General features: G+C 43.2%; 2 protein-coding genes across 4 annotated transcripts; one reads left to right on the top strand and one right to left on the bottom strand.

Moving 5' to 3' along the window:
• Positions 1-1,090: 1,090 nt before the first annotated feature.
• On the bottom strand, positions 1,091-3,799 carry foxq2 (forkhead box Q2). Its single transcript, XM_086115741.1, has 2 exons — positions 3,131-3,799; positions 1,091-2,338 (listed from the first exon to the last, which is right to left on the bottom strand). Exons 1-2 carry the CDS (start codon positions 3,731-3,733, stop codon positions 1,973-1,975), a joined length of 969 nt encoding a protein of 322 aa, XP_085971867.1. The 5' UTR covers positions 3,734-3,799; the 3' UTR covers positions 1,091-1,972.
• A 2,690-nt stretch (positions 3,800-6,489) lies between these two features.
• Positions 6,490-17,414, top strand: pias4a (protein inhibitor of activated STAT, 4a). 3 transcript variants are annotated; one of them, XM_086115977.1, is made up of 11 exons: positions 6,490-6,606; positions 9,610-9,991; positions 11,787-11,871; positions 11,972-12,013; positions 12,176-12,266; positions 12,539-12,667; positions 12,747-12,852; positions 12,932-13,005; positions 13,467-13,627; positions 14,271-14,422; positions 15,053-17,414. In XM_086115977.1, exons 1-11 carry the CDS (start codon positions 6,580-6,582, stop codon positions 15,322-15,324), a joined length of 1,521 nt encoding a protein of 506 aa, XP_085972103.1. In that variant the 5' UTR covers positions 6,490-6,579; the 3' UTR covers positions 15,325-17,414. The 3 variants fall into 3 exon arrangements, with proteins under 3 accessions (XP_085972103.1, XP_085972102.1, XP_085972101.1); XM_086115976.1 differs by lacking the exon at positions 6,490-6,606 and adding an exon at positions 6,625-6,899; XM_086115975.1 differs by lacking the exon at positions 6,490-6,606 and having other exon boundaries at positions 6,931-9,991.
• Positions 17,415-18,275: the final 861 nt, after the last annotated feature.

The following is an 18,275-nucleotide window of genomic DNA, read 5'->3' as shown; positions in this document are numbered from 1 at the left end:
GTGGATGTAAATACCAACCACAGCCAGTCATAGAGGAATTTCACTATTGATAGTTAAAAAAAAATTTTTTAAAGACATTAGTTAGACATCAGTATGGCAAAGCTTCTTTTAATGAGCAGCGGAATTTCTTTGCGAAACTATTTAGACGTCATAAAATATGCCATATATAGTCTGAGTTTGAAAACTTGATAAGAGAGCCCAGGAAAGTGTTTATATTCCAATAGTTGTGGAAACTAACATCTCAGAACCGGTATACACATGTCAATGATAAGAATTTAACCCGGTGTTATCTTCTTCTGGTAAAGTTTAGACTACTTATGCCTTGACCGCAGCTTGCAAAAGTACAGAACCGACACATACTTCTTGCGTTTAAAGTTCTCACTCATTTTGCGTCTTTTGAGAACCTGATAAGCGGAATCGTCAGGCAAGCAAGCCAACGATTGGTAGGAATTTAAATACTGGGAACTGGTTGTCAAAAAGAAACGGTTTGTGATTTTCATCCTGACATGTGATCTGAGATTTGTCAAATTGGATAATGTCTTTTTTTAAGATTTGGTGAAGCAGCATGCAGCTCATTGGCCAAAGTTATGTGTGTACTCCCCATTCCAATCAACAATTCTTGGCGTTTCCCGATATTTATGACACAAATATTGAACTATTGTCACAATAACTCACCATAAGTGTTGTGCTTTTGCTTCGTCTTGTTTCCTCATCATGTTCCAACTTCCCCAATTAATTAGTGACCTCCCCTCTCTCCATCCTTCCCTTTTCTCAGCAGTGGTGGTGGATTACGGCGTGTGATAATCTTCCTATTTCTTGAAACTGCTTGGGATTGTCCAGATTATCCGGCCTCATACACTCAGGGGTCGGCTTTGGAAAGCCCACCCCTCCCGGCCCCAGCCGCCGATTTGGGTCTCTTATGCAGCAGGAGATTTTGCATCCCGACAGCTTTTGACTAATTAGCATGTGACGCCGGGTGGCGGTGTTAGCATCGGGCTCACTTTTCGTACCATCCAAACACACACACACACACACACACAGTGACAGCAATGTAACGATTTATTGTGATATAATATTGCCTTAAAACCAAACAGTTTGAATGTTTTATTTAAAAAAAGAAGTACAGGTAAGTGCAATTGTTAACTTTGGTCATTTACAAAACAGCATACAGTATTGTGCAAATGTTTCATTTCTGGGGCTCCTTTTTTATTGGTCGGTGATCTGTATCTGAGAAAAATGAGCGCCACATAAAATAGAAAATAAAATAAAATGTAAAAAAAAAAAACCACTAATGCTGAAAAGTAGGCTGTTTCCTCCATGAATAGATTGAACTTCCGGGTATATTTAGAAGACATCTTCTTGTAATTGCCCATCGAGGTCTTTCAAAATTTTTGGTGTGGTCCAATAGACCGGCTCATTTAATCAACACCAAAAACAAAGTCACAGGGTGTTTATTAAGTCTGGACGCCTGACTGGCCACTCACGTGAAGCCGACAACCCAGCCATCTCCCTATCAAAGTCATTCAACATCGACAATAGCAAAATGATGGGCGGCCCATCTTGCATGAAAATTAAATCTTCAACATTATCCGCAGCAATGAAAACAGGCCAGATTTCACCATGCATTCACGTTATGGCGAAGAATTAATGTACCCACAATCCAGTCGGAAGTCGTCCAATAAGATTTAAATTCTCATACATTAAAGAAGAGACATGAAAAATGCGAGGAAAAAAATACATATGAAATTATCATGCATTAAGGAACAGACAAAAAACATTCGGAAATAACGTAAGTACTTTTCAATCACTTTGGATAATGCGTTTTTGGTTTAACTCGTATTCTCCTACACACAAATTAACTTATCAGATATCAGGGTCCATTAGAGACATAGCATAAACACATCTTAGCCGAAAATTCCAGTGAATCAGTGCCAAACTGATCCTATTCCCGCTAAATTTTAGTGGTTCAACCTTAAGGTCCAGAGACATGCAGACCAGGGTGAAAGCCTGACACCTGGCCACTGGACCAAGGCCAGAAGAGTCTGGGGGCCAAGCAGGATAAAGGTAGCGAGTGGGCCTGTGGGCAGCACCAGCAGGGCGCCCTCTGGTGGTGGTTGACTTGGTATGGCGAGCCGAGGGGCGAAAGGAGGAGCTGCCCGGCCGCCCTGCGGACCCTCCGTCGCGTCCTCCGGCAATGGTAGTCCCCGTTGGAAAAGTCCTTGTAGTTTGATGGGTGGACAGCCCAGAAGTGGCCTTTGCCGTTTTCGCTACGTCCGGCTTTGATGAAGCAGTCGTTCAGGGACAGGTTGTGGCGCACGCTGTTTCTCCAGTTTTTATCCTGCGATGACACAAGGGTTGCCAAAAGGGGTGTCACTAATGCGAAACAGTGGAGCATAAGCGGGTGTTAAGTTGATCTCCTTCGAGATGTCACCTTGCCTCGTTCTTGGCAAGACTCGCGTGAGAATGGTGTGTCAACACCGAGTATGATCTCGACAAGACACGACACCCGGCGTTACTTTTTTAGCACGTCAAACCGGCCGATCGAGCATAATCCAATAGACCCACCTTCAATCTGCCATGCCACCCTGCGCACCTGCTAAAGGTTTGCAACCTAGCAACCGGATTACGTTATTTGCGAGTTTGCCAACAATGGGATTGCGCCTAATTGTCTAACCGCTCAGACAAAATACACGTGCCAAGTAGGTCGCTTTGTTAGCGAAAATGGCTCAAGAGCCCTTTGCGATTCTCCTGTCGTTTTTTCAACGATGTTCTCTGGTGCATGAGATCATCAGGTGTGCCGCGGGAACAGGTCTGAAAATGATTGTTGACAACTATTTATGTTGTTCATCCACAAGCATCAATGCTAGCGTCATTTTGTAACAGGCAAAACCCCCCCCTCCCAAAAAAACTATGAAATGTTCTTCCACTAGAGGGCAGAAGGTACAATTAAACCGGTGCCATTCATACAACAGAATAAGCCATTTCACACCGAGTACAGAGACCATATCATCATTTTGGGATCACTTTGGCATTTTACTTTCATAGTACACTGTGAGATTTTTTTCAAATGTAAAATATGTGCTGAATAAAGGTTGGGAACCACTGATTCCGGGGCGAGAGTGGCTGATACCTTGCTCTTGAAGTAAGGGTAGTGGTCCATGATCCACTGGTAGATGTCGCACAGCAGCAGCTTCTTCTGCTCAGACGCCAGGATGGCCTTGGAGATGAGCGCGATGTACGACTGGTTGGGTTTTTCGTCGGACGTGGCGATAGCGGTAGTGGTCACCTCCTCCTCCCCCTCCTCTCGTCGCTCTCCATCCCCCTCCTCTCCTCTGACGTCCCTTTCTCCGGTCTCTGCTGACCTCTCCTGTACGGCGACCACCTCTTTGGGTTCGTGACGTTCGAGCGACGTCCGCTCAGCCGTCGCTTCTCTCGCCGAATCTTTGGCTCCCTTGTTGAACAGGAGGTAGTCGATGGTGAAGCTCAGTCCGAGTCGCTCTCGGCCGCTCCTGTCCTCCGTCGTCATCTCCGGTGTTAAATAACTGGCACTCATGACTGACAAATTGCACCTTTGAGATGAGACGTGAAAAATTCTTTGCGGTCTTTGGAAAAGTTGGGCTTTTACAGCATGGCCCGATATCTCACCCCTGGCTGCTTTCGTCCGAGTCCTAGCGTTGACAAGATCACAGATAAAGATGAGCCTCTCAACTGTTGTTAACCTTGATGCGCTCATCGGCAACACGATCTCTACGCGCGTGGAAATGACGTCAGTCTGTGAGGTTAAACGCGGCGACTTTTTCGAAACACCGAATTTTTCGCAAAGCGTCGGCACCTCTTCGGCTAGCCCGACTTTCCACTATCCTCCTAAATCAAAGTTGGGCTTCACACTATTTATATGACGGCAAATTGATCCCTCACAGAAAGGGGCAAAGGAGGCACAGGGGAGGTCGAGGTAGGGGGTCTCAATTTAGGCGGATTATTTTTATTAACCTAAGCAAATCTGTGTAATTACGGGAGATTAAACACTCAGGACTGCGCGAGACACGGAGCGCACGGGATGCATGTTGTAGAGTCAAAGGGCCTTTAGATGCCACTGTTATCCTGTTAAAGTTGTTTTGTCCAGTTGGGGAGGCTGTACGAAGACTTGCTGCAATTACAATGGAGCAGTAATTAAAGTTTTTCCACCATTAAAGTGACTTGCTTGAAACGACCTCCTAGCCTGGTAAAATGACCCCGCCCCCCCAAAATAAATAAATAAATAAATAAATAAATTGCACATAGGGCGTAACAGAATAACTGGAGCATATGGAGTAAAATGAGTGTTTCCAGTACGAACAATTGATCGAGAAAATATGTCACATTTATTGATGTTTTTTTTTTTATGCAGACCACTATAATTGATGACAATTGTGGTCTTTTTTTTTCAGGACACACTGACTGGTATAGGGAACTGTTTGTAATTCCCTTCAGTTTGAATAAGGCCTCAGTACCAGCTGAAGAAAAATAAAGCCAAGACTTTATGCTACCACTACCATGTATCACCACGTATCACAAAATAACACCATACCTTGTGTTATTTTGGTGGTAAGCGCTGTTGTTTTCATGAAATGGAATGGAGTCAAATGTATTCTCAATGCACATGTCACAAAGAGCAACAGCATTCACTTAATGGTTACAACCTGTCCAAGAGACATAAAAAAAAGTTATTTCTCCAGACTCTCTGAACCTCTTCATGATATTATGGATTGTAGACGATGATATCCCTAAATTCTTTGCAATTGTACGTTGAGGATCATTGACCTTAAACTGTTTGACTATTCTCAGTTGTTCACATAGAGGTGAACTTCGCCCCATCTTTGCTTGTGAAAGACTTGAGCAATTCAGAGAAGCTCCTCTTCTACCCAAGCATGGCACCTACCTGTTCCCAGCTAGCCTGTTCATCTTTGGGATGTTCCAAACAGGTGTTTGATGAGCATTCCTCAACTTTCTCAGTCTTTTTTTGCCACCTGCCCCAGCTTTACTGGAACGTGATGCGGCCATAAAATTCTAAGATAACGCTTGTTTCCGAAAAGCAATAAAGTTAATCAGTTTGAACATGAAATATCTCATTGTTGTAGTGTATTCAATTATATGGGTTGTACATGATTTGCAAATCATTGTATTTATGTTGAACACAACATCAAAACTACATCGGAACTGGGCGTGTCTATTTTCTGTAAGACTTGATTCTTTATTGTATTTCTCTTGTATTAAATGTGTTTTGTCATTGTATTTATGTTGAACACAACATCAAAACTACATCGGAACTGGGCGTGTCTATTTTCTGTAAGACTTGATTCTTTATTGTATTTTTCTTGTATTAAATGTGTTTTGTGTATCCAACCATGTAAAGCACTTTGTGAGTCCTTTCGTGTCAGTGTTATATAAACATAAATTAATAAACTATACTTATATTGGTCTCTATTTGATGAGCTCACGAATTGTAAAATGGTTGCAGTGTTTGACGTGCATTCATCACTGCATTTCCCGTGGTAATTGCACAGACAATTTACGATGCCACGCAATGATGAATTGGACCATGTTGCCCTCTTCTGTTTCAAATGAGGAACATGAAGTGTATTTCTCAGCCAATTTTAGGCAGAGTTGCTCGTCGTCCATAGTCATCATTGTACAAATTGCACATCTATATGGTCCATAACGTCTGGGAGAATTACTCTCTCTGGAGAAGACTAGACATAATAAATGATAAATATGAGACATAAAGCACTAGCTCGTGCTCTACCATATCAACGTCAGACCATTGAAAGAAGAGCGTTTCTTTATTGACATATTCCGACGTGGGGTGATGGCAAAACAAAGCACAGGATGTTATGACATGATATTCTTATTCCATCAATTGATTAGCTTGCGGGACTCGAGGGGGTATCTTTGCCACGTGCTGTTTAAAAACCAGGAGTGGATCTTCAAAGGGAATGGATAAAAACTCGGTTCTCAGGGAATTCATTTTGGGGTAACAAACATGGCGCCACTTGAAATATGAGTTTAAGCACTTGGTGGCACGTATTGAATGTTGACTAATAAACGTTACGTTGCTGATTGCGTGCGTTGTCTTCGCTTGTTGGCCCGCATCGCAGACAAAGCGCCGAGTCCACATTTCCAGAACCCGGAGTGGATTTTAGAGCTCGGACGAGATTCCATCGCACCATGCGACCTCATCCACTTGACATACCGCGCTTTCCATCCATGACGGATTCGAAACCAATCAGTGACCCACTTTGACCAAACCGCGACATTATAAACCCGTATAACCGTGAATATCGGATTATAGTCACGGGTCACCTCACGAGTGGGCCACGCGGCCTAATTTGGAAAAGAGACCCGTCTCTTAGTATTTCTTAAAAAAGTTACACTGTAACCTTAAAACACGCTGGTCCCGCCCATTTAGGAAGGAGTGCTTCGGGTCCCAATGAGTACCACTCCGCGATTGGCCGGAAGGAACTGTCAGTCAGAGCCAGCTGGGTGCCCCATTGGTGAAAGACTAGCAGTCGGCTGGGATTCTCGCGGTACTGCTGCGTGAAGATGGCGGCCGAACTGGTGGAGGCGATGGCAAGTAGAGCCTCATTCGCTTTGGTTTAATGGGAAGCCGGGCGCGAGAGTGTGCGTCCCATCACCCGGCGCGGACGCTGAGAGTTTCGGCGGCTTTGTGTGAAAACGACATTAAAGCGCGTACTGTCACGAATGTGGCGTAACAGGGTCGCGTCGAAAGCGACTAGCCTCTGTTGCTAACGTCGCTTTTTACCTAGTTAACTTAGCAAGTACGAAAGGGTTAGCTTCCTAGCATCACGCTGGCTGCAAAGAAGATGCCGAAAATGAATGATGGCCAGCCTAGCGCACTTGAGGTGTCTGTGCTATCACACTTTCATGCGTTTCGAATCGCTTGCAGTTAATATTATCTCTTGTGATGCGCGCTTAGTTTGCCAAGCTGTGCACCTGTCAAAACGTTCGCTTGCCATGATTGAACACCGAAAAGGCAGTTTTCCCAGCAGAGCTAGCCGGCTAGCAACGTAGCCTCTATTGATAATGTTTAGTGAGGGCGCGTTGGATTGACCAAACAATGTGTTCCTTTCTCCTCAAATGGAACAACCATAGGCTGCTTTTGCAGCTTGTTAGGTGTCCGTATGTCAACGTTGTTTACCCACTGCTGTCGAGTTAGCACCTTTGTTGCTAACAGCTTATTTGTAAACACCGCTTGGTTTTTTGTATTTGTATGGGAAATGAAGGAAGTAACATAATACCTACGCCACAGGCAACGCATGTACCATTTCAATGTGGAGATGAACGTTTTTCACTGCCTTGTACGTTGCGTTGGAGGTAAGTGATGTTGCGCACGATTGTACGAGAAGTTGGAGTCGTCACAAGGGTGCGTTTCAGTGCACGTTTTACCCTTTTGTTTTTGTATATACAAAGTTCGCCAGTGCTGTCATGGCCTTATCATTGTTCTCCCATGTTGAAAACTGCTGTATTATCCCAGACGTTTGTGTCATTCAATTTGTGTTCCGCAAAGCTAGTTGAAATGAAGTAGCGTGGCAACTACTGTTTATTTTGTTAATAAATTAATCTGTTGAATAATCCATGAGTAGCATATCCCAAAAGTTTAATTCCTATATTCCAAAACACCCCATGATTTCAAACTACTCACTTAACAGAACCAGAAATGAATTACGATACGCTATGCCGTACGTCGGACAAGTGGAATAATAGAAAAGTAGTATAAACTATTTACAACGTCAGCAATGTTGTTTGTTTTCACAGTAGAGTCCTCTGAGTTTTGATTCTGACTTTTGAGGCCTGCAAAATAAATGTTCTCAAATTACATAACAGTAGACGTTTTATTTATTTTTAAATTTTTATACTACAGCAAGAGGTTTGCGGTGTAAACAGTGTCGTCAATGGAAGGTATGAATTTGCCTGTAGACAGATTTGGACACTACTAGCCAATTGCGGTAACGCATGTTGATGACGTCGTTGACGTCTCCCTCCGTGCTAATGCTCAGTCTGACCGAAATGCCAAAACTATGGCCAGCTCCAAGGAAATGTGGAAAAAGACCTCAGAGAAATTACATGTTGTTGCTTTATTTTCATGTTCTCGTAGAAATGACCAATTGATTTTGACATTTGGACTCATTTATATGATAGAAAATAGCCTACATGTTCACTTCATCATACGGTACAGCCAACCACAGGTTAGTTTTCCCATAAATTGATGATTCACTTCCTGCTTTGGTCTGTAACGTGTCAAAAATACTGTTGATTGTTATGAGGCAGAGGATTTCGGTAACTTTAAATTCAACAATGGCTTGAAATGATTAATCTTGACGCCTATACTGTGCTGTAGCATCTGTTGGTGAGTAACATACATATTCAAGTATATAAGGGTTGGAGAAGAAAATAAAGTGAACCTGTAACGTTTGAAGACTCATCCACAAATTGAGTGGGAGCAGAGATTAATTATATGCTATTTGCATGAGCCCCTACATGGGAAAACTGTTCTGCGGGGTGAGGTGATATGCACTTGTTGCTTGTGAGCAACAACACTCTTGTCTGTCACATTGAATTCTTTAATATGGTTCTCGGTGCCAGGGTCAAGCTGTTTTACGGAATGTGCAGGCAAGATTTTAGTTGAAATATTCATTTTTATAACTCATACAAGAGTTGACCAATACTGTGCATGATAAATTGTGTATAATTAGCATTGACTTTGCCATATTGTGCTGAGAATGCTAGACTGCAAAAAAAAAAAAATTACGGTCGTCATCATTTAGGTTTCTCTTCGGTGACCTGATGTCATGATGTAAAATAAGCCAAAAAGGAAAAACAAGAGGTTCAAGTAATTAAATATTAAATATTTTTAGAATCAGCCATTCGATTGAGCACTATATATTCATCAAGTCGCCAGATAAAATTTGCATTATGATGGTAATATAAAATGTGCATGTGTGATGCAGGTATTGTTCTTGTCCACTTGGGGTCACAATTTCCACATTAGCGTTGCAGCATCTGCGACTTTGAATGTGTGTGGTTATAAAAGGCAGAGCTTGGACTTTTGAGTGAAAACTGAAAGAGTGTTGTTGGCTCTTAGCCAGACAGTGCACTGTGTGTGAGAGAGAGAGAGAGAAAACACTGAACATAACGTCCTCTCTTTTATCGTTTGTTCAATAAACAAAGTGCCTCGTCGACTCCATCAAAGATTTTGCTTTGACTTTTTTGTGTCATAGTTATTCGATTAGTTGTTTGAGCCCGAGTGTCAAGGCAGGTTGATTTTGTGTTGATTACCTTTGAGTCAGTTTTGTAGAACCAAGCTTTCACAATGTTAAATGTTTTAGTGCCAAAATGTTGAAAAATAATTTAAATTGTTGGGGCAAACGTGAATAGTTAAAACTGTTCAGTTATATGGTACGTTCTCCTTTGCTCAAAAGACTTGCCTCACAGGTTCAATCATTCACATTTTGCGCAGCCAAATGCACTCTTACAAAATGTGAGGACTATCAAAGAAATTCTTGTTTTCATCAGTCATGTAATCTCTCTCCTTTTGTTTTGTTCTCAATCCAGAACATGGTCAAAAGTTTCCGGGTCTCCGACCTGCAGACGCTGCTGGCCTCCATGGGCCGCAGCAAGAGCGGCTTAAAGCAGGACCTGGTGGGCCGGGCTCTAAGGCTGGTCCAGACGGAATACAGCCCTGAGCTGCTCAAGAACGTGCGGCAGCTGTACGAGTCGCGCTTTCCCAGAACGTCTGGCTGGCTGGCAGCGCGGCGCCCGGAGGGCATCCCGGTTTCGTACTCGTCCCTCAGCTCGACCCCGTCTGCCACCTCTCAGGGGGCTGAATACCTCAACGGCATTACCAAACCATTGGCCACTCCAGCACCGGAGGTCAAACTGGTGCCACTGCCCTTCTATCAGACTTTAGAAACACTGCTTCCACCTACAGAGCTCAGTGAGTATACGCTTTGCTCACCTTGTTCGGGGTTCTGGGATTGTGTGGTTACTAGGGATGCACGATCACCGTGGAACAGATAACTATTGGACTGATCTTGGGGGGGGGGGGGGGGGGGGTTAACATCACATTCATCGGTTCCGATGGCAACAAAACAGGATTGATGAAACTGAGTGTTTTGTCACTGAAGTAACCAGAACAATGTATATGTATTTAAGGCTACTCTTATTGATCCATTTTTGTTACCATCGGACCTATGAATGTGATGTCATATTTTCCCCCCCAATATCAGTCCAATAGTTATCTGTTCGATAGTGATCATGCATCCCTAGTAACCACTCAAACCCAGGACCTCTAACAAAGTGCTGCTGCAACATTCGGTTTGCCCAATCTCTGCTCCAACTGTCAGAAACCGTCACAGAGAATTTCATTTGACTGCTCATCAACCTCATTTGCCATGACTGCAGTTTCTCATCCTAACCTTCTTAAGAAGGCAAATCCTCACAATTGATCATGTCTGGCACTCACGGATGAATTCTGGTGGAATTCTGAACGTTTTTCACCATTTGGGGGCAAATAGCATGTATACGTCATGTGCGTGAGCGGTTTTACTAATGACAACATTGTGGATCGAGTGGCCCCTGGTAGCATTGGGGTTCTGCTACGGGGGTGGGGGGGTGCATTTTATTGATGCCATTTTAAACAAAGATACCATGATGATAAGATAAGAAAACCTTTATTAGTCTCGCAATGGAGAAAATCCAGATTCACAGCAGCAAAGTTATGAAAGGCAGAAGTAGAACAACAAAATATAGGAGCTGCTGGAAAGGCAGCCACTCACGCAGCGCCATTTTGAAGTCAAAATAACAAAAATAACACAACACATAGGACACAGACAGTCATGCAATCTTCACCACTTTTCTGCATACACTTTGTTCTCTGAAGCAGTTAAGATGAAAGAGGAGAGGATCAAAGTGTCCTTTCACCAGTGGATCAGAGACGTCATGCTGAAAATGTGCACACGTCTGCTACAAGCTAAGTTTTGAAAGCAAACACGAAGCTGTAGCGTCCATTGACGAAAAAGAGATCTGCTCACATCTCCTGTCCCATGTAAATCCACTTCAACTCCAAGCCGCGACTCCCAGTTCCACATCCGCATCGGCGCACCGCGCTAACGCTCCTTTCTTCTCATCGTCGGCTCCTCAAGCCTTACATCCATCCAGCCGCAGACCGTTCAACAGCACCAATCTCTCTGCTGAACAAAGTGGGGCTATGAAAAATGCTGCCCATAACAGGCGCAAGACACAAGCGCCCCGGGACTGTCCAGCAATGACAGTCAAATGGCGCCGACATTCCTCCCAGAGAGCCTAAGGCTAATTGTCGTGCCATTCATTCAATACCATCAGCTCATGTCACAGCATTATATTGCATTTGCCCTCGTGAGCTGTCAAGCCAGTCGGCGATCAGTCAGGGGCCAAGGCTCCCGTCTCCGCCACTTACGTGGTGCCGTAGAAGTAGTATAAATATTTTTTTTAAATCACGGTCGAACAAACAGTTGAGCTGATATCTATTGGCACGGCATCTCTGTTCCCTAACACTGATAATTTTCCTCCTAATGTCCTCTGCTGATTGGTCAAGAGGGTTGTTAAACTGTTAACACCTGCCAAGTCTCTCCCCATCTGTACTTGAGTAAAACTGGGGAGGGCAGAATAAAAACGCTGCTGGCTACTGTTTGTGGAGATACGACGTAAGGAATGATTGTGGTTGATGTATTCCTGTTGATGTGTTATGACAGTTGCCCAGAATAACGAGAAACTGCAAGACAGTCAGTGCATATTTGAGTTAACACCAAGTCAAGCAGACCAAATCAGAAACGCAAGGTAGGAATGTGGAGTGTTTTCTAACAATCCTTTTTTCTTCTTTTTTTTTTAACCTGCCCCCTTTGAGTCTGGTATAACTTGTGGCCTTTGTTTATTGCAGTGAAATACGCCCGGGAATTAGATCAATCCAGGTGGTTCTTAGGTAAGAATCAACTGCCATTGAATTTGAGCACTTTAGGTGTCATTTTCAGGTCGTTAAAATACTCTCAGCCACCACATACTTATCATCATTCACTTAATCATTCTTTTTCCATTCTGCAGATTTAGTTTCATTCTTATTTTGGGAACGTTTTCTGTGTTGCAGAATATGTTACACAGACTCCATTGGGGTTCAAGAGGACCAGTATCCTCCGAACATCGCCGTCAAAGTCAACCAGTCCTACTGTCATGTCCCAGTGAGTTATTATATAATATACTACAGAAACACAAGTGGCTTTGTTTAAAAAAAAAAAAAAAAAAAAAACATTCTGTTTCTTTGTCAAAAACTAAGTGAAAAATGGGCTTTGGTGCTGTAGTAAGAGAGAGCCTAAATATTGCCGTGTTTCAATAATTCTGGGCTAACTACCAACTTTAACGTTTATTTAAGCACCCAAAATCGAATCCGGGGAGTAATTTCCAGAAACTGTTTCTGGAACGGTTTAGTGATTGTTTGTCATTTGTTTTTCAGGGCTACTACCCCTCCAACAAGCCTGGCGTGGAACCTCGCCGTCCTTGTCGCCCTGTTAACATTACTCCTTGGTTGCATCTTTCCACGGTCACCAACAGAATCACTGTCACCTGGGGAAACTTCGGCAAGGTTGGCATCTACTCACGCCCTGTTCACAAGGACTGTTGATTGTCCTGTATTCATATGACTTGTGAACGCTTGCTTTCAGCGCTACTCTGTGGCAGTGTATTTAGTGAGGATGTTCACTGCGTCGGACCTGTTCAGCCAGCTCAAACTCTGCTCTGTTGAGAGCGCGGAGCGCTGTCGTGAGCGCAGTGAGTGTTCATCTTCCTCTATTGAAGAACTTTTGCCAAAATTGTGAGTAATAATGCTTGTACGTGTATTTATTTGTAGTTCAAGACAAGCTACGGTTTGACCCAGAGAGTGAGATTGCCACTACGGGCCTCAGGGTTTCTCTTATTTGTCCAGTGAGTATTGTTCTTTCCATAAAGGGGATCTGCCACGGAAAATTGTTTATGACGTTTGTTTTCAAAATAGTTGGGTTTCTGATCTGGCTGGGCGATGAATCGAAATTGAATTGATTGGCCTCTTGCGATCTCAAAAACATAATCGAAATGATTAATGTGCCAACAACGCTGTTTGTGAAAGTTCCCGATGTTGTGATTGTACTCTGAATGCACCAAATGACTTGAGCAGTAATGGTGTGTGACATGTATTTTATTCTGCCCTCCTGAGTGTACTTGAAACTGGTTCATGACACGCCAGTGTGAGTTAACTGTTAAAAGATACACAACAAAAAAAAATGACACTGTCAAATAGACATGCTTTAAAAATAACCCGCAAGAGTGAATGCTAAAGTCAATGTAAAATTGAAGATGCTCCATGACCAATGGCCACAATTACTTACAGACTTTTTTTCTCTCCTCAGCTGGTGAAGATGCGCATCGGCGTGCCATGTCGAGTTCTGACCTGTGCCCATCTACAGTGTTTCGACGCAGTCTTCTTTCTGCAGATGAATGAAAAGAAGCCCACATGGACCTGCCCCGTGTGTGACAAGCCGGCACCCTTTGAGCTGCTCACTATAGACGGGTAAGGTTGTGCCCATTTGAAAAACTCTACATTCTTAATACTTCCCTCAACTACAGTACTGATGATTAATCACCCGTTTCTTTCATGCTAGTTTATATTGGGTTGTGGTTTGAAAAAGAATCTCAAAATTATATCGTACTCATGCCACTGAGCTCATTTTCCTATGAAAACAAAATAAAAATGCCATGTTTTGAATAAAAATACTTGTGGTTTTAAAACAGGATTTGTTGGCATAAGGGAACAGATCTACAACTCGGTATGGGGAGTTGGTGACATATTTACAGTTGAATTTTATGCAGACTATTTGATGTGGTATATATACACCTATGACTTTGACTATTTCTGGAATACAATCACAAATTACACACTTGTTTGTTTTTCCGCCTTAAATCGGGACTTTGGAAAATAGGTGTCGCCAAAAACCCAAAGTGTACGAGTAAACTGATGTGATGTCTTTTGAGGCACCACAAAATCTCACATGCTGACAGTGTGAACTCTGAACTATTGAGGCGTATTTTTCACCAAACAATTTGGTAGCATGCCCACCATGTCAGGCACTTGTTGGACTTCGTTATGCTAGAGCGATGTGCAGCACTGCATCTGTACGAGGCTCACTCATGACGACCGTGCGTGTGTGTTTCAGGTTGTTGTCTGAGATCTTGAAAGAGACAAGCGAGGAAATCGAGGAGATCGAATACCTCACCGACGGCTCTTGGCAACCAATCAGCGACGACAAGGAGAAAGAAAAGGAAAGAGAACGCAGCGATACGCCGGAGTACTCGTTGGTTGATATGTGTACGTGGAAAACGCTCACTATATATTCCCACATTGCACAGATTTTCCCAAAATGCACACGATGCGAAGTTCGCAGATGGAGATTGGACTAAATGTGGGTGGAGCTAAACGTTTGACGAAAGTCAACAAAACAGCCATTTTGTAAAGAACCTGAAAATTGATTCGATGACAGTTCTGAATGTCTCGGCCATTGGGTTCAAAAGTTGTGGTTGAAAGTTGTCCCCAGAACATGTTTTGGGTCATTTGGAGTAGTTTGAATGCAGTGTGTGTGTGTCGGTGTTGGGGGTTGGGTGTGCGGGTGGGATTGATGAGTGGTTGGGCTTGCAGATTGAAATGTTGAGGTCGACACTCACATTCAGCCACTCCCTAGTCTCTGCTCTGCAGCCAGGGCTTATTCCAACAACTGGGGAAAACTTCCACTCTACTCCCAGCCTCCCACACCCATTTTCTTAATTCTCTCGAGCAGTGATTAAAAAAAGTTGTACATTGGGGCACGCATACGTTAAGGTACCACTTTACTAGTTAGCCAGATTTCTGAATGCTGGGCATTCTGGGAAATGGCGAGGCATGCTATCTGTGTGATTGTGAGGCAGCCATTTTCTCAAATCTCCTTCCATGTCCTGATTCCAGGTGTTCCAGAGACAAACGGCCACTCGCCGGCCCACAGCAGCACGAGCCTGTCAGGCAAATCCACAGGGGCGGCGTCGGCGAGCGTGGTCAGTGCTGGGCCCGCCGCGCCGCCCGGAGGAGGAGTGGTGGTGGATCTGACTCTTGACTCGTCCTCTGAGGAGGAAGGGGGCGGGGGCGGCGGCGAGAGCGAGGACACTGAGGACAGCGCGGACAGCCCCACCCCCAAGAGGGGCCGATACAACTACGACAAGGACCTGGTCACTGCGTACTGACCCCCGCAGCTACTCTTCAACCCACCTCGCCCTCTCATGGATTTGACGAAGGGGCGGAGGGGCTGAAAGCACGGAGAATGGAACAGTAATACACTAGATACAGTGACCCCCAACAAAAAACATCACAGCCTTTTAGCAGTTCCACATACAAATAAAGAATCTTCAGTCTAGCATCATTAGGATTCCCGTTTGTACTCGACTCAACCACTGGAAGCCAACCACTTTTGGCTGACCATCATCCTGCAGCGAATATTTGTACTGTACTTCCCTCAATGAGAGAAATTCAGTGGATTACCCGCTCCTCCCCATCACCTCCTACAAACTCTTTTCTCAATGGACGTCGTCATCTTTGCTGTCTGACCAGGAACAAAAAGCTGTCCACGCCACCGTGCGTTCGATTTTTGGCACATTTGAGCTGTTTGCGCTTCTCAGTTAAAGGGGAAGTCAAGTCAAATATTTACACTATGTTGTATGCGACCCCACAAGTGTAAACGCCATTCTCTGATTAATATTGTGTTCACGGAAAATGAGTTAAGCAGCAAAATACTCATTCATGTCTGTGTGGCCATTTTGCCACTTGCTGTTGACTGAAAATGACATCACAGTTGCTTCAGGATCAGGTAACAAACAATCACAGCTCAGCTTGTCCCACGACTAAACTTAGAAAACAGGTGAGCTGTGTGGCTGGTCGGTATTTGAGCCTTGATTAGCTGTGATGTCCTTTTTAGTCGACAAAGTGCCAACATGACTCCCTCCTGAGGTGGATTTAAAATTAAAAAAAAGCATATTTCGCTGCTTAATTCCGCAAATGCAATATTACTCTGAATGCTGTGTTTGGACGAATGGGCTGGGATACGTTATTGTAAAGAACACTTTTTACTTGACTCCCCCCACCCCCTAAAAGGTGGTAAAAAAAGAAAATAAATGGCAAAAGAATAATCTGAACGTGATGCAAACCTCTCCCATGGCATTTTTTTTGTGTGTGTGTTAAGATTGGATCCATTTTAATTTAAAGTACATCACTGATCTGGATGCGTGATGCTTTCCATTTACGTATTTTATTTTGCAGTTTTTCGATCTTTAAAAAAAAAAACCTACCTCAGTCATTACACACAGCAAACTGATCGGAGAACAAGTAAAGGACAGATTTTCTGACGCCCATTTTACACTGGAGATTTTTTTCCCCCTTGATGTCTTTTTTAATTTCCATTGTTCTATGCAGTTCATCTTGAGTGGAATCAGTGCTGTCGTCTGGCTTCTACTTGGGAGATCCCGTTTCAGGAAATGGTTGAAGTATGGCAGCCTTTGGCTGTTCAGTTAGCAGAAGAGAAGCCGCTCTGCTGTGCTTGTTCCCCTTTATGCGGAAGGATCTAAATTATTCACAAATGCTGTTATCTGCCCCTTTCCCTGCGCTTACACCACGTCTATTCGATTGCATCATTCAATTATTGAATCTTGTGTGCAGTTTGGACAGTGAGCTATCTTATTCATATGACTTTGCTATTTTGCAGTGGGTTTAAATTGACTAATATAACATGTCGGTAAACACGAGCAACTTCCCCGTCTACCTACAACCCTTCAGTTCAGTTTGGATAGGACTTTTTAATTTGGGGCCCGGAGTCGTTTGCACACTTTTTGTTTATGACTTTAAAGCCATTGTGTAGTGAGTATCCATCCAAACACCTGCAACAGCACAAGGACCAGGAAATTGTCTCGCTGCGCTTAGCACGGGGATCTCGTTGATACTCTGCAGCTTGAATTTTGGTTGTACGTTGAGTTAAATCTGGTCTTCCAACTTGTTTTCTCACCCACACTCCTCATAATCTGTCTCCAGGTTATTGGAGGTCCCACAGGTGTAGGTTTGCTTCTATGGAACTGAGCCAGATTTTTTTTTTAATTATTTTTTTGGATAGGGGGTGAGGTTCAGTACGAGGGCCCGAGTGTCTGGTTATGACTTCAGTATGTTGTGGCATCTCTTATGGTAAATGCATAAGGTAGCATGGACAGATGCTTACAATCCATGATGTAAATGTTTGTTTTGTTGTTTTTTTTATATGTTCATATTAAAAGTCAATAAAATGTAAATGATATTTTTATTATTACGCCTCGAATTGTTTCCAGTTGTTCCGACAGGCAAAACCAGAAGGGAAGAATCGGGATTGGATACCTGATGATGGTGATGTGTGAGTACTAAAAGGGTGTGTGGTTCAATTCCAGATGCTCAAGTCTTCAGGATACGATTGTACAATTGAACAATGATCAAATTCTAACAGCTGTTAATTGATGTATGGAATTAAAGTCAAATTCTTTAAAATGTGTGAGGTTTTTTTTGTTGTGGTTCAGATGTGTGATGTGTATTTTATTGTCTGATTCCCCAGCCCCTTATTCTAAATACAACAACAGTCTCATACAAACTTTTTTTAAAAAAAGTCCCCAATCCTTGGTTTACATGATCAACACTACAATCAATTTTACTGTAACATGTATATTACCTCCATGTGTAAACAAACTGCAGCTTCATGAGAATACAGTACACAGACTTTACACAAGCCAAATTGTGAAAAGACTAAAATTTCAAAAATAGCGTACTGGGGGAAGAAAATGTATAGAAAGTCAATGTTAGAAGAAAAAACTGAACGTTATGTTACTGGAACGAATATTGCAATATTAGGAGAGAAAAAGTTGTAATAGGAGAGACATAAAACTAATTTAACTCCCCCCCCCCCCCCCCCAAAGATACGAGCATCAAGCTGATTTCCGAAAAAGTTCTGAGATACTTACCGTTGGTTCACTGTCAAACTAAACATGAAACAATGTGAATGACACTTTGTGTATTAACCCCCTTAACAACCACACGACTTTACCTTAACGTCGGCTATCTTAATGCCAACTGAGTTAGAACCCAATAAGCATATGTGAAAAATAACTAATATTACTGCACCTGACCAAGT

Source organism: Hippocampus guttulatus, chromosome 7 (genome assembly GCF_054856545.1).
Source record: "Hippocampus guttulatus isolate MCC_2025c chromosome 7, RoL_Hgut_1.0, whole genome shotgun sequence".
NCBI classification, from domain to species: domain Eukaryota; kingdom Metazoa; phylum Chordata; class Actinopteri; order Syngnathiformes; family Syngnathidae; genus Hippocampus; species Hippocampus guttulatus.
The sequence above is the reverse complement of the archived record's forward strand: the minus strand, read 5'-3'. Positions and strand labels throughout refer to the sequence as shown.

Excerpts from the sequence above, each read along its gene's own strand:
- foxq2 (XM_086115741.1), bottom strand. The coding sequence starts at position 3,733 with ATGAGCGCATCAAGGTTAACAACAGTTGAGAGGCTCATCTTTATCTGT. Across the intron at positions 2,339-3,130 it reads ACCCTTACTTCAAGAGCAAG|GATAAAAACTGGAGAAACAG; the intron begins GTATCAGCCACT and ends GTGTCATCGCAG.
- pias4a (XM_086115975.1), top strand. The coding sequence starts at position 9,451 with ATGGTACGTTCTCCTTTGCTCAAAAGACTTGCCTCACAGGTTCAATCA. Across the intron at positions 12,668-12,746 it reads CCTGGGGAAACTTCGGCAAG|CGCTACTCTGTGGCAGTGTA; the intron begins GTTGGCATCTAC and ends GCTTGCTTTCAG. Across the intron at positions 12,853-12,931 it reads GGAGCGCTGTCGTGAGCGCA|TTCAAGACAAGCTACGGTTT; the intron begins GTGAGTGTTCAT and ends ATTTATTTGTAG.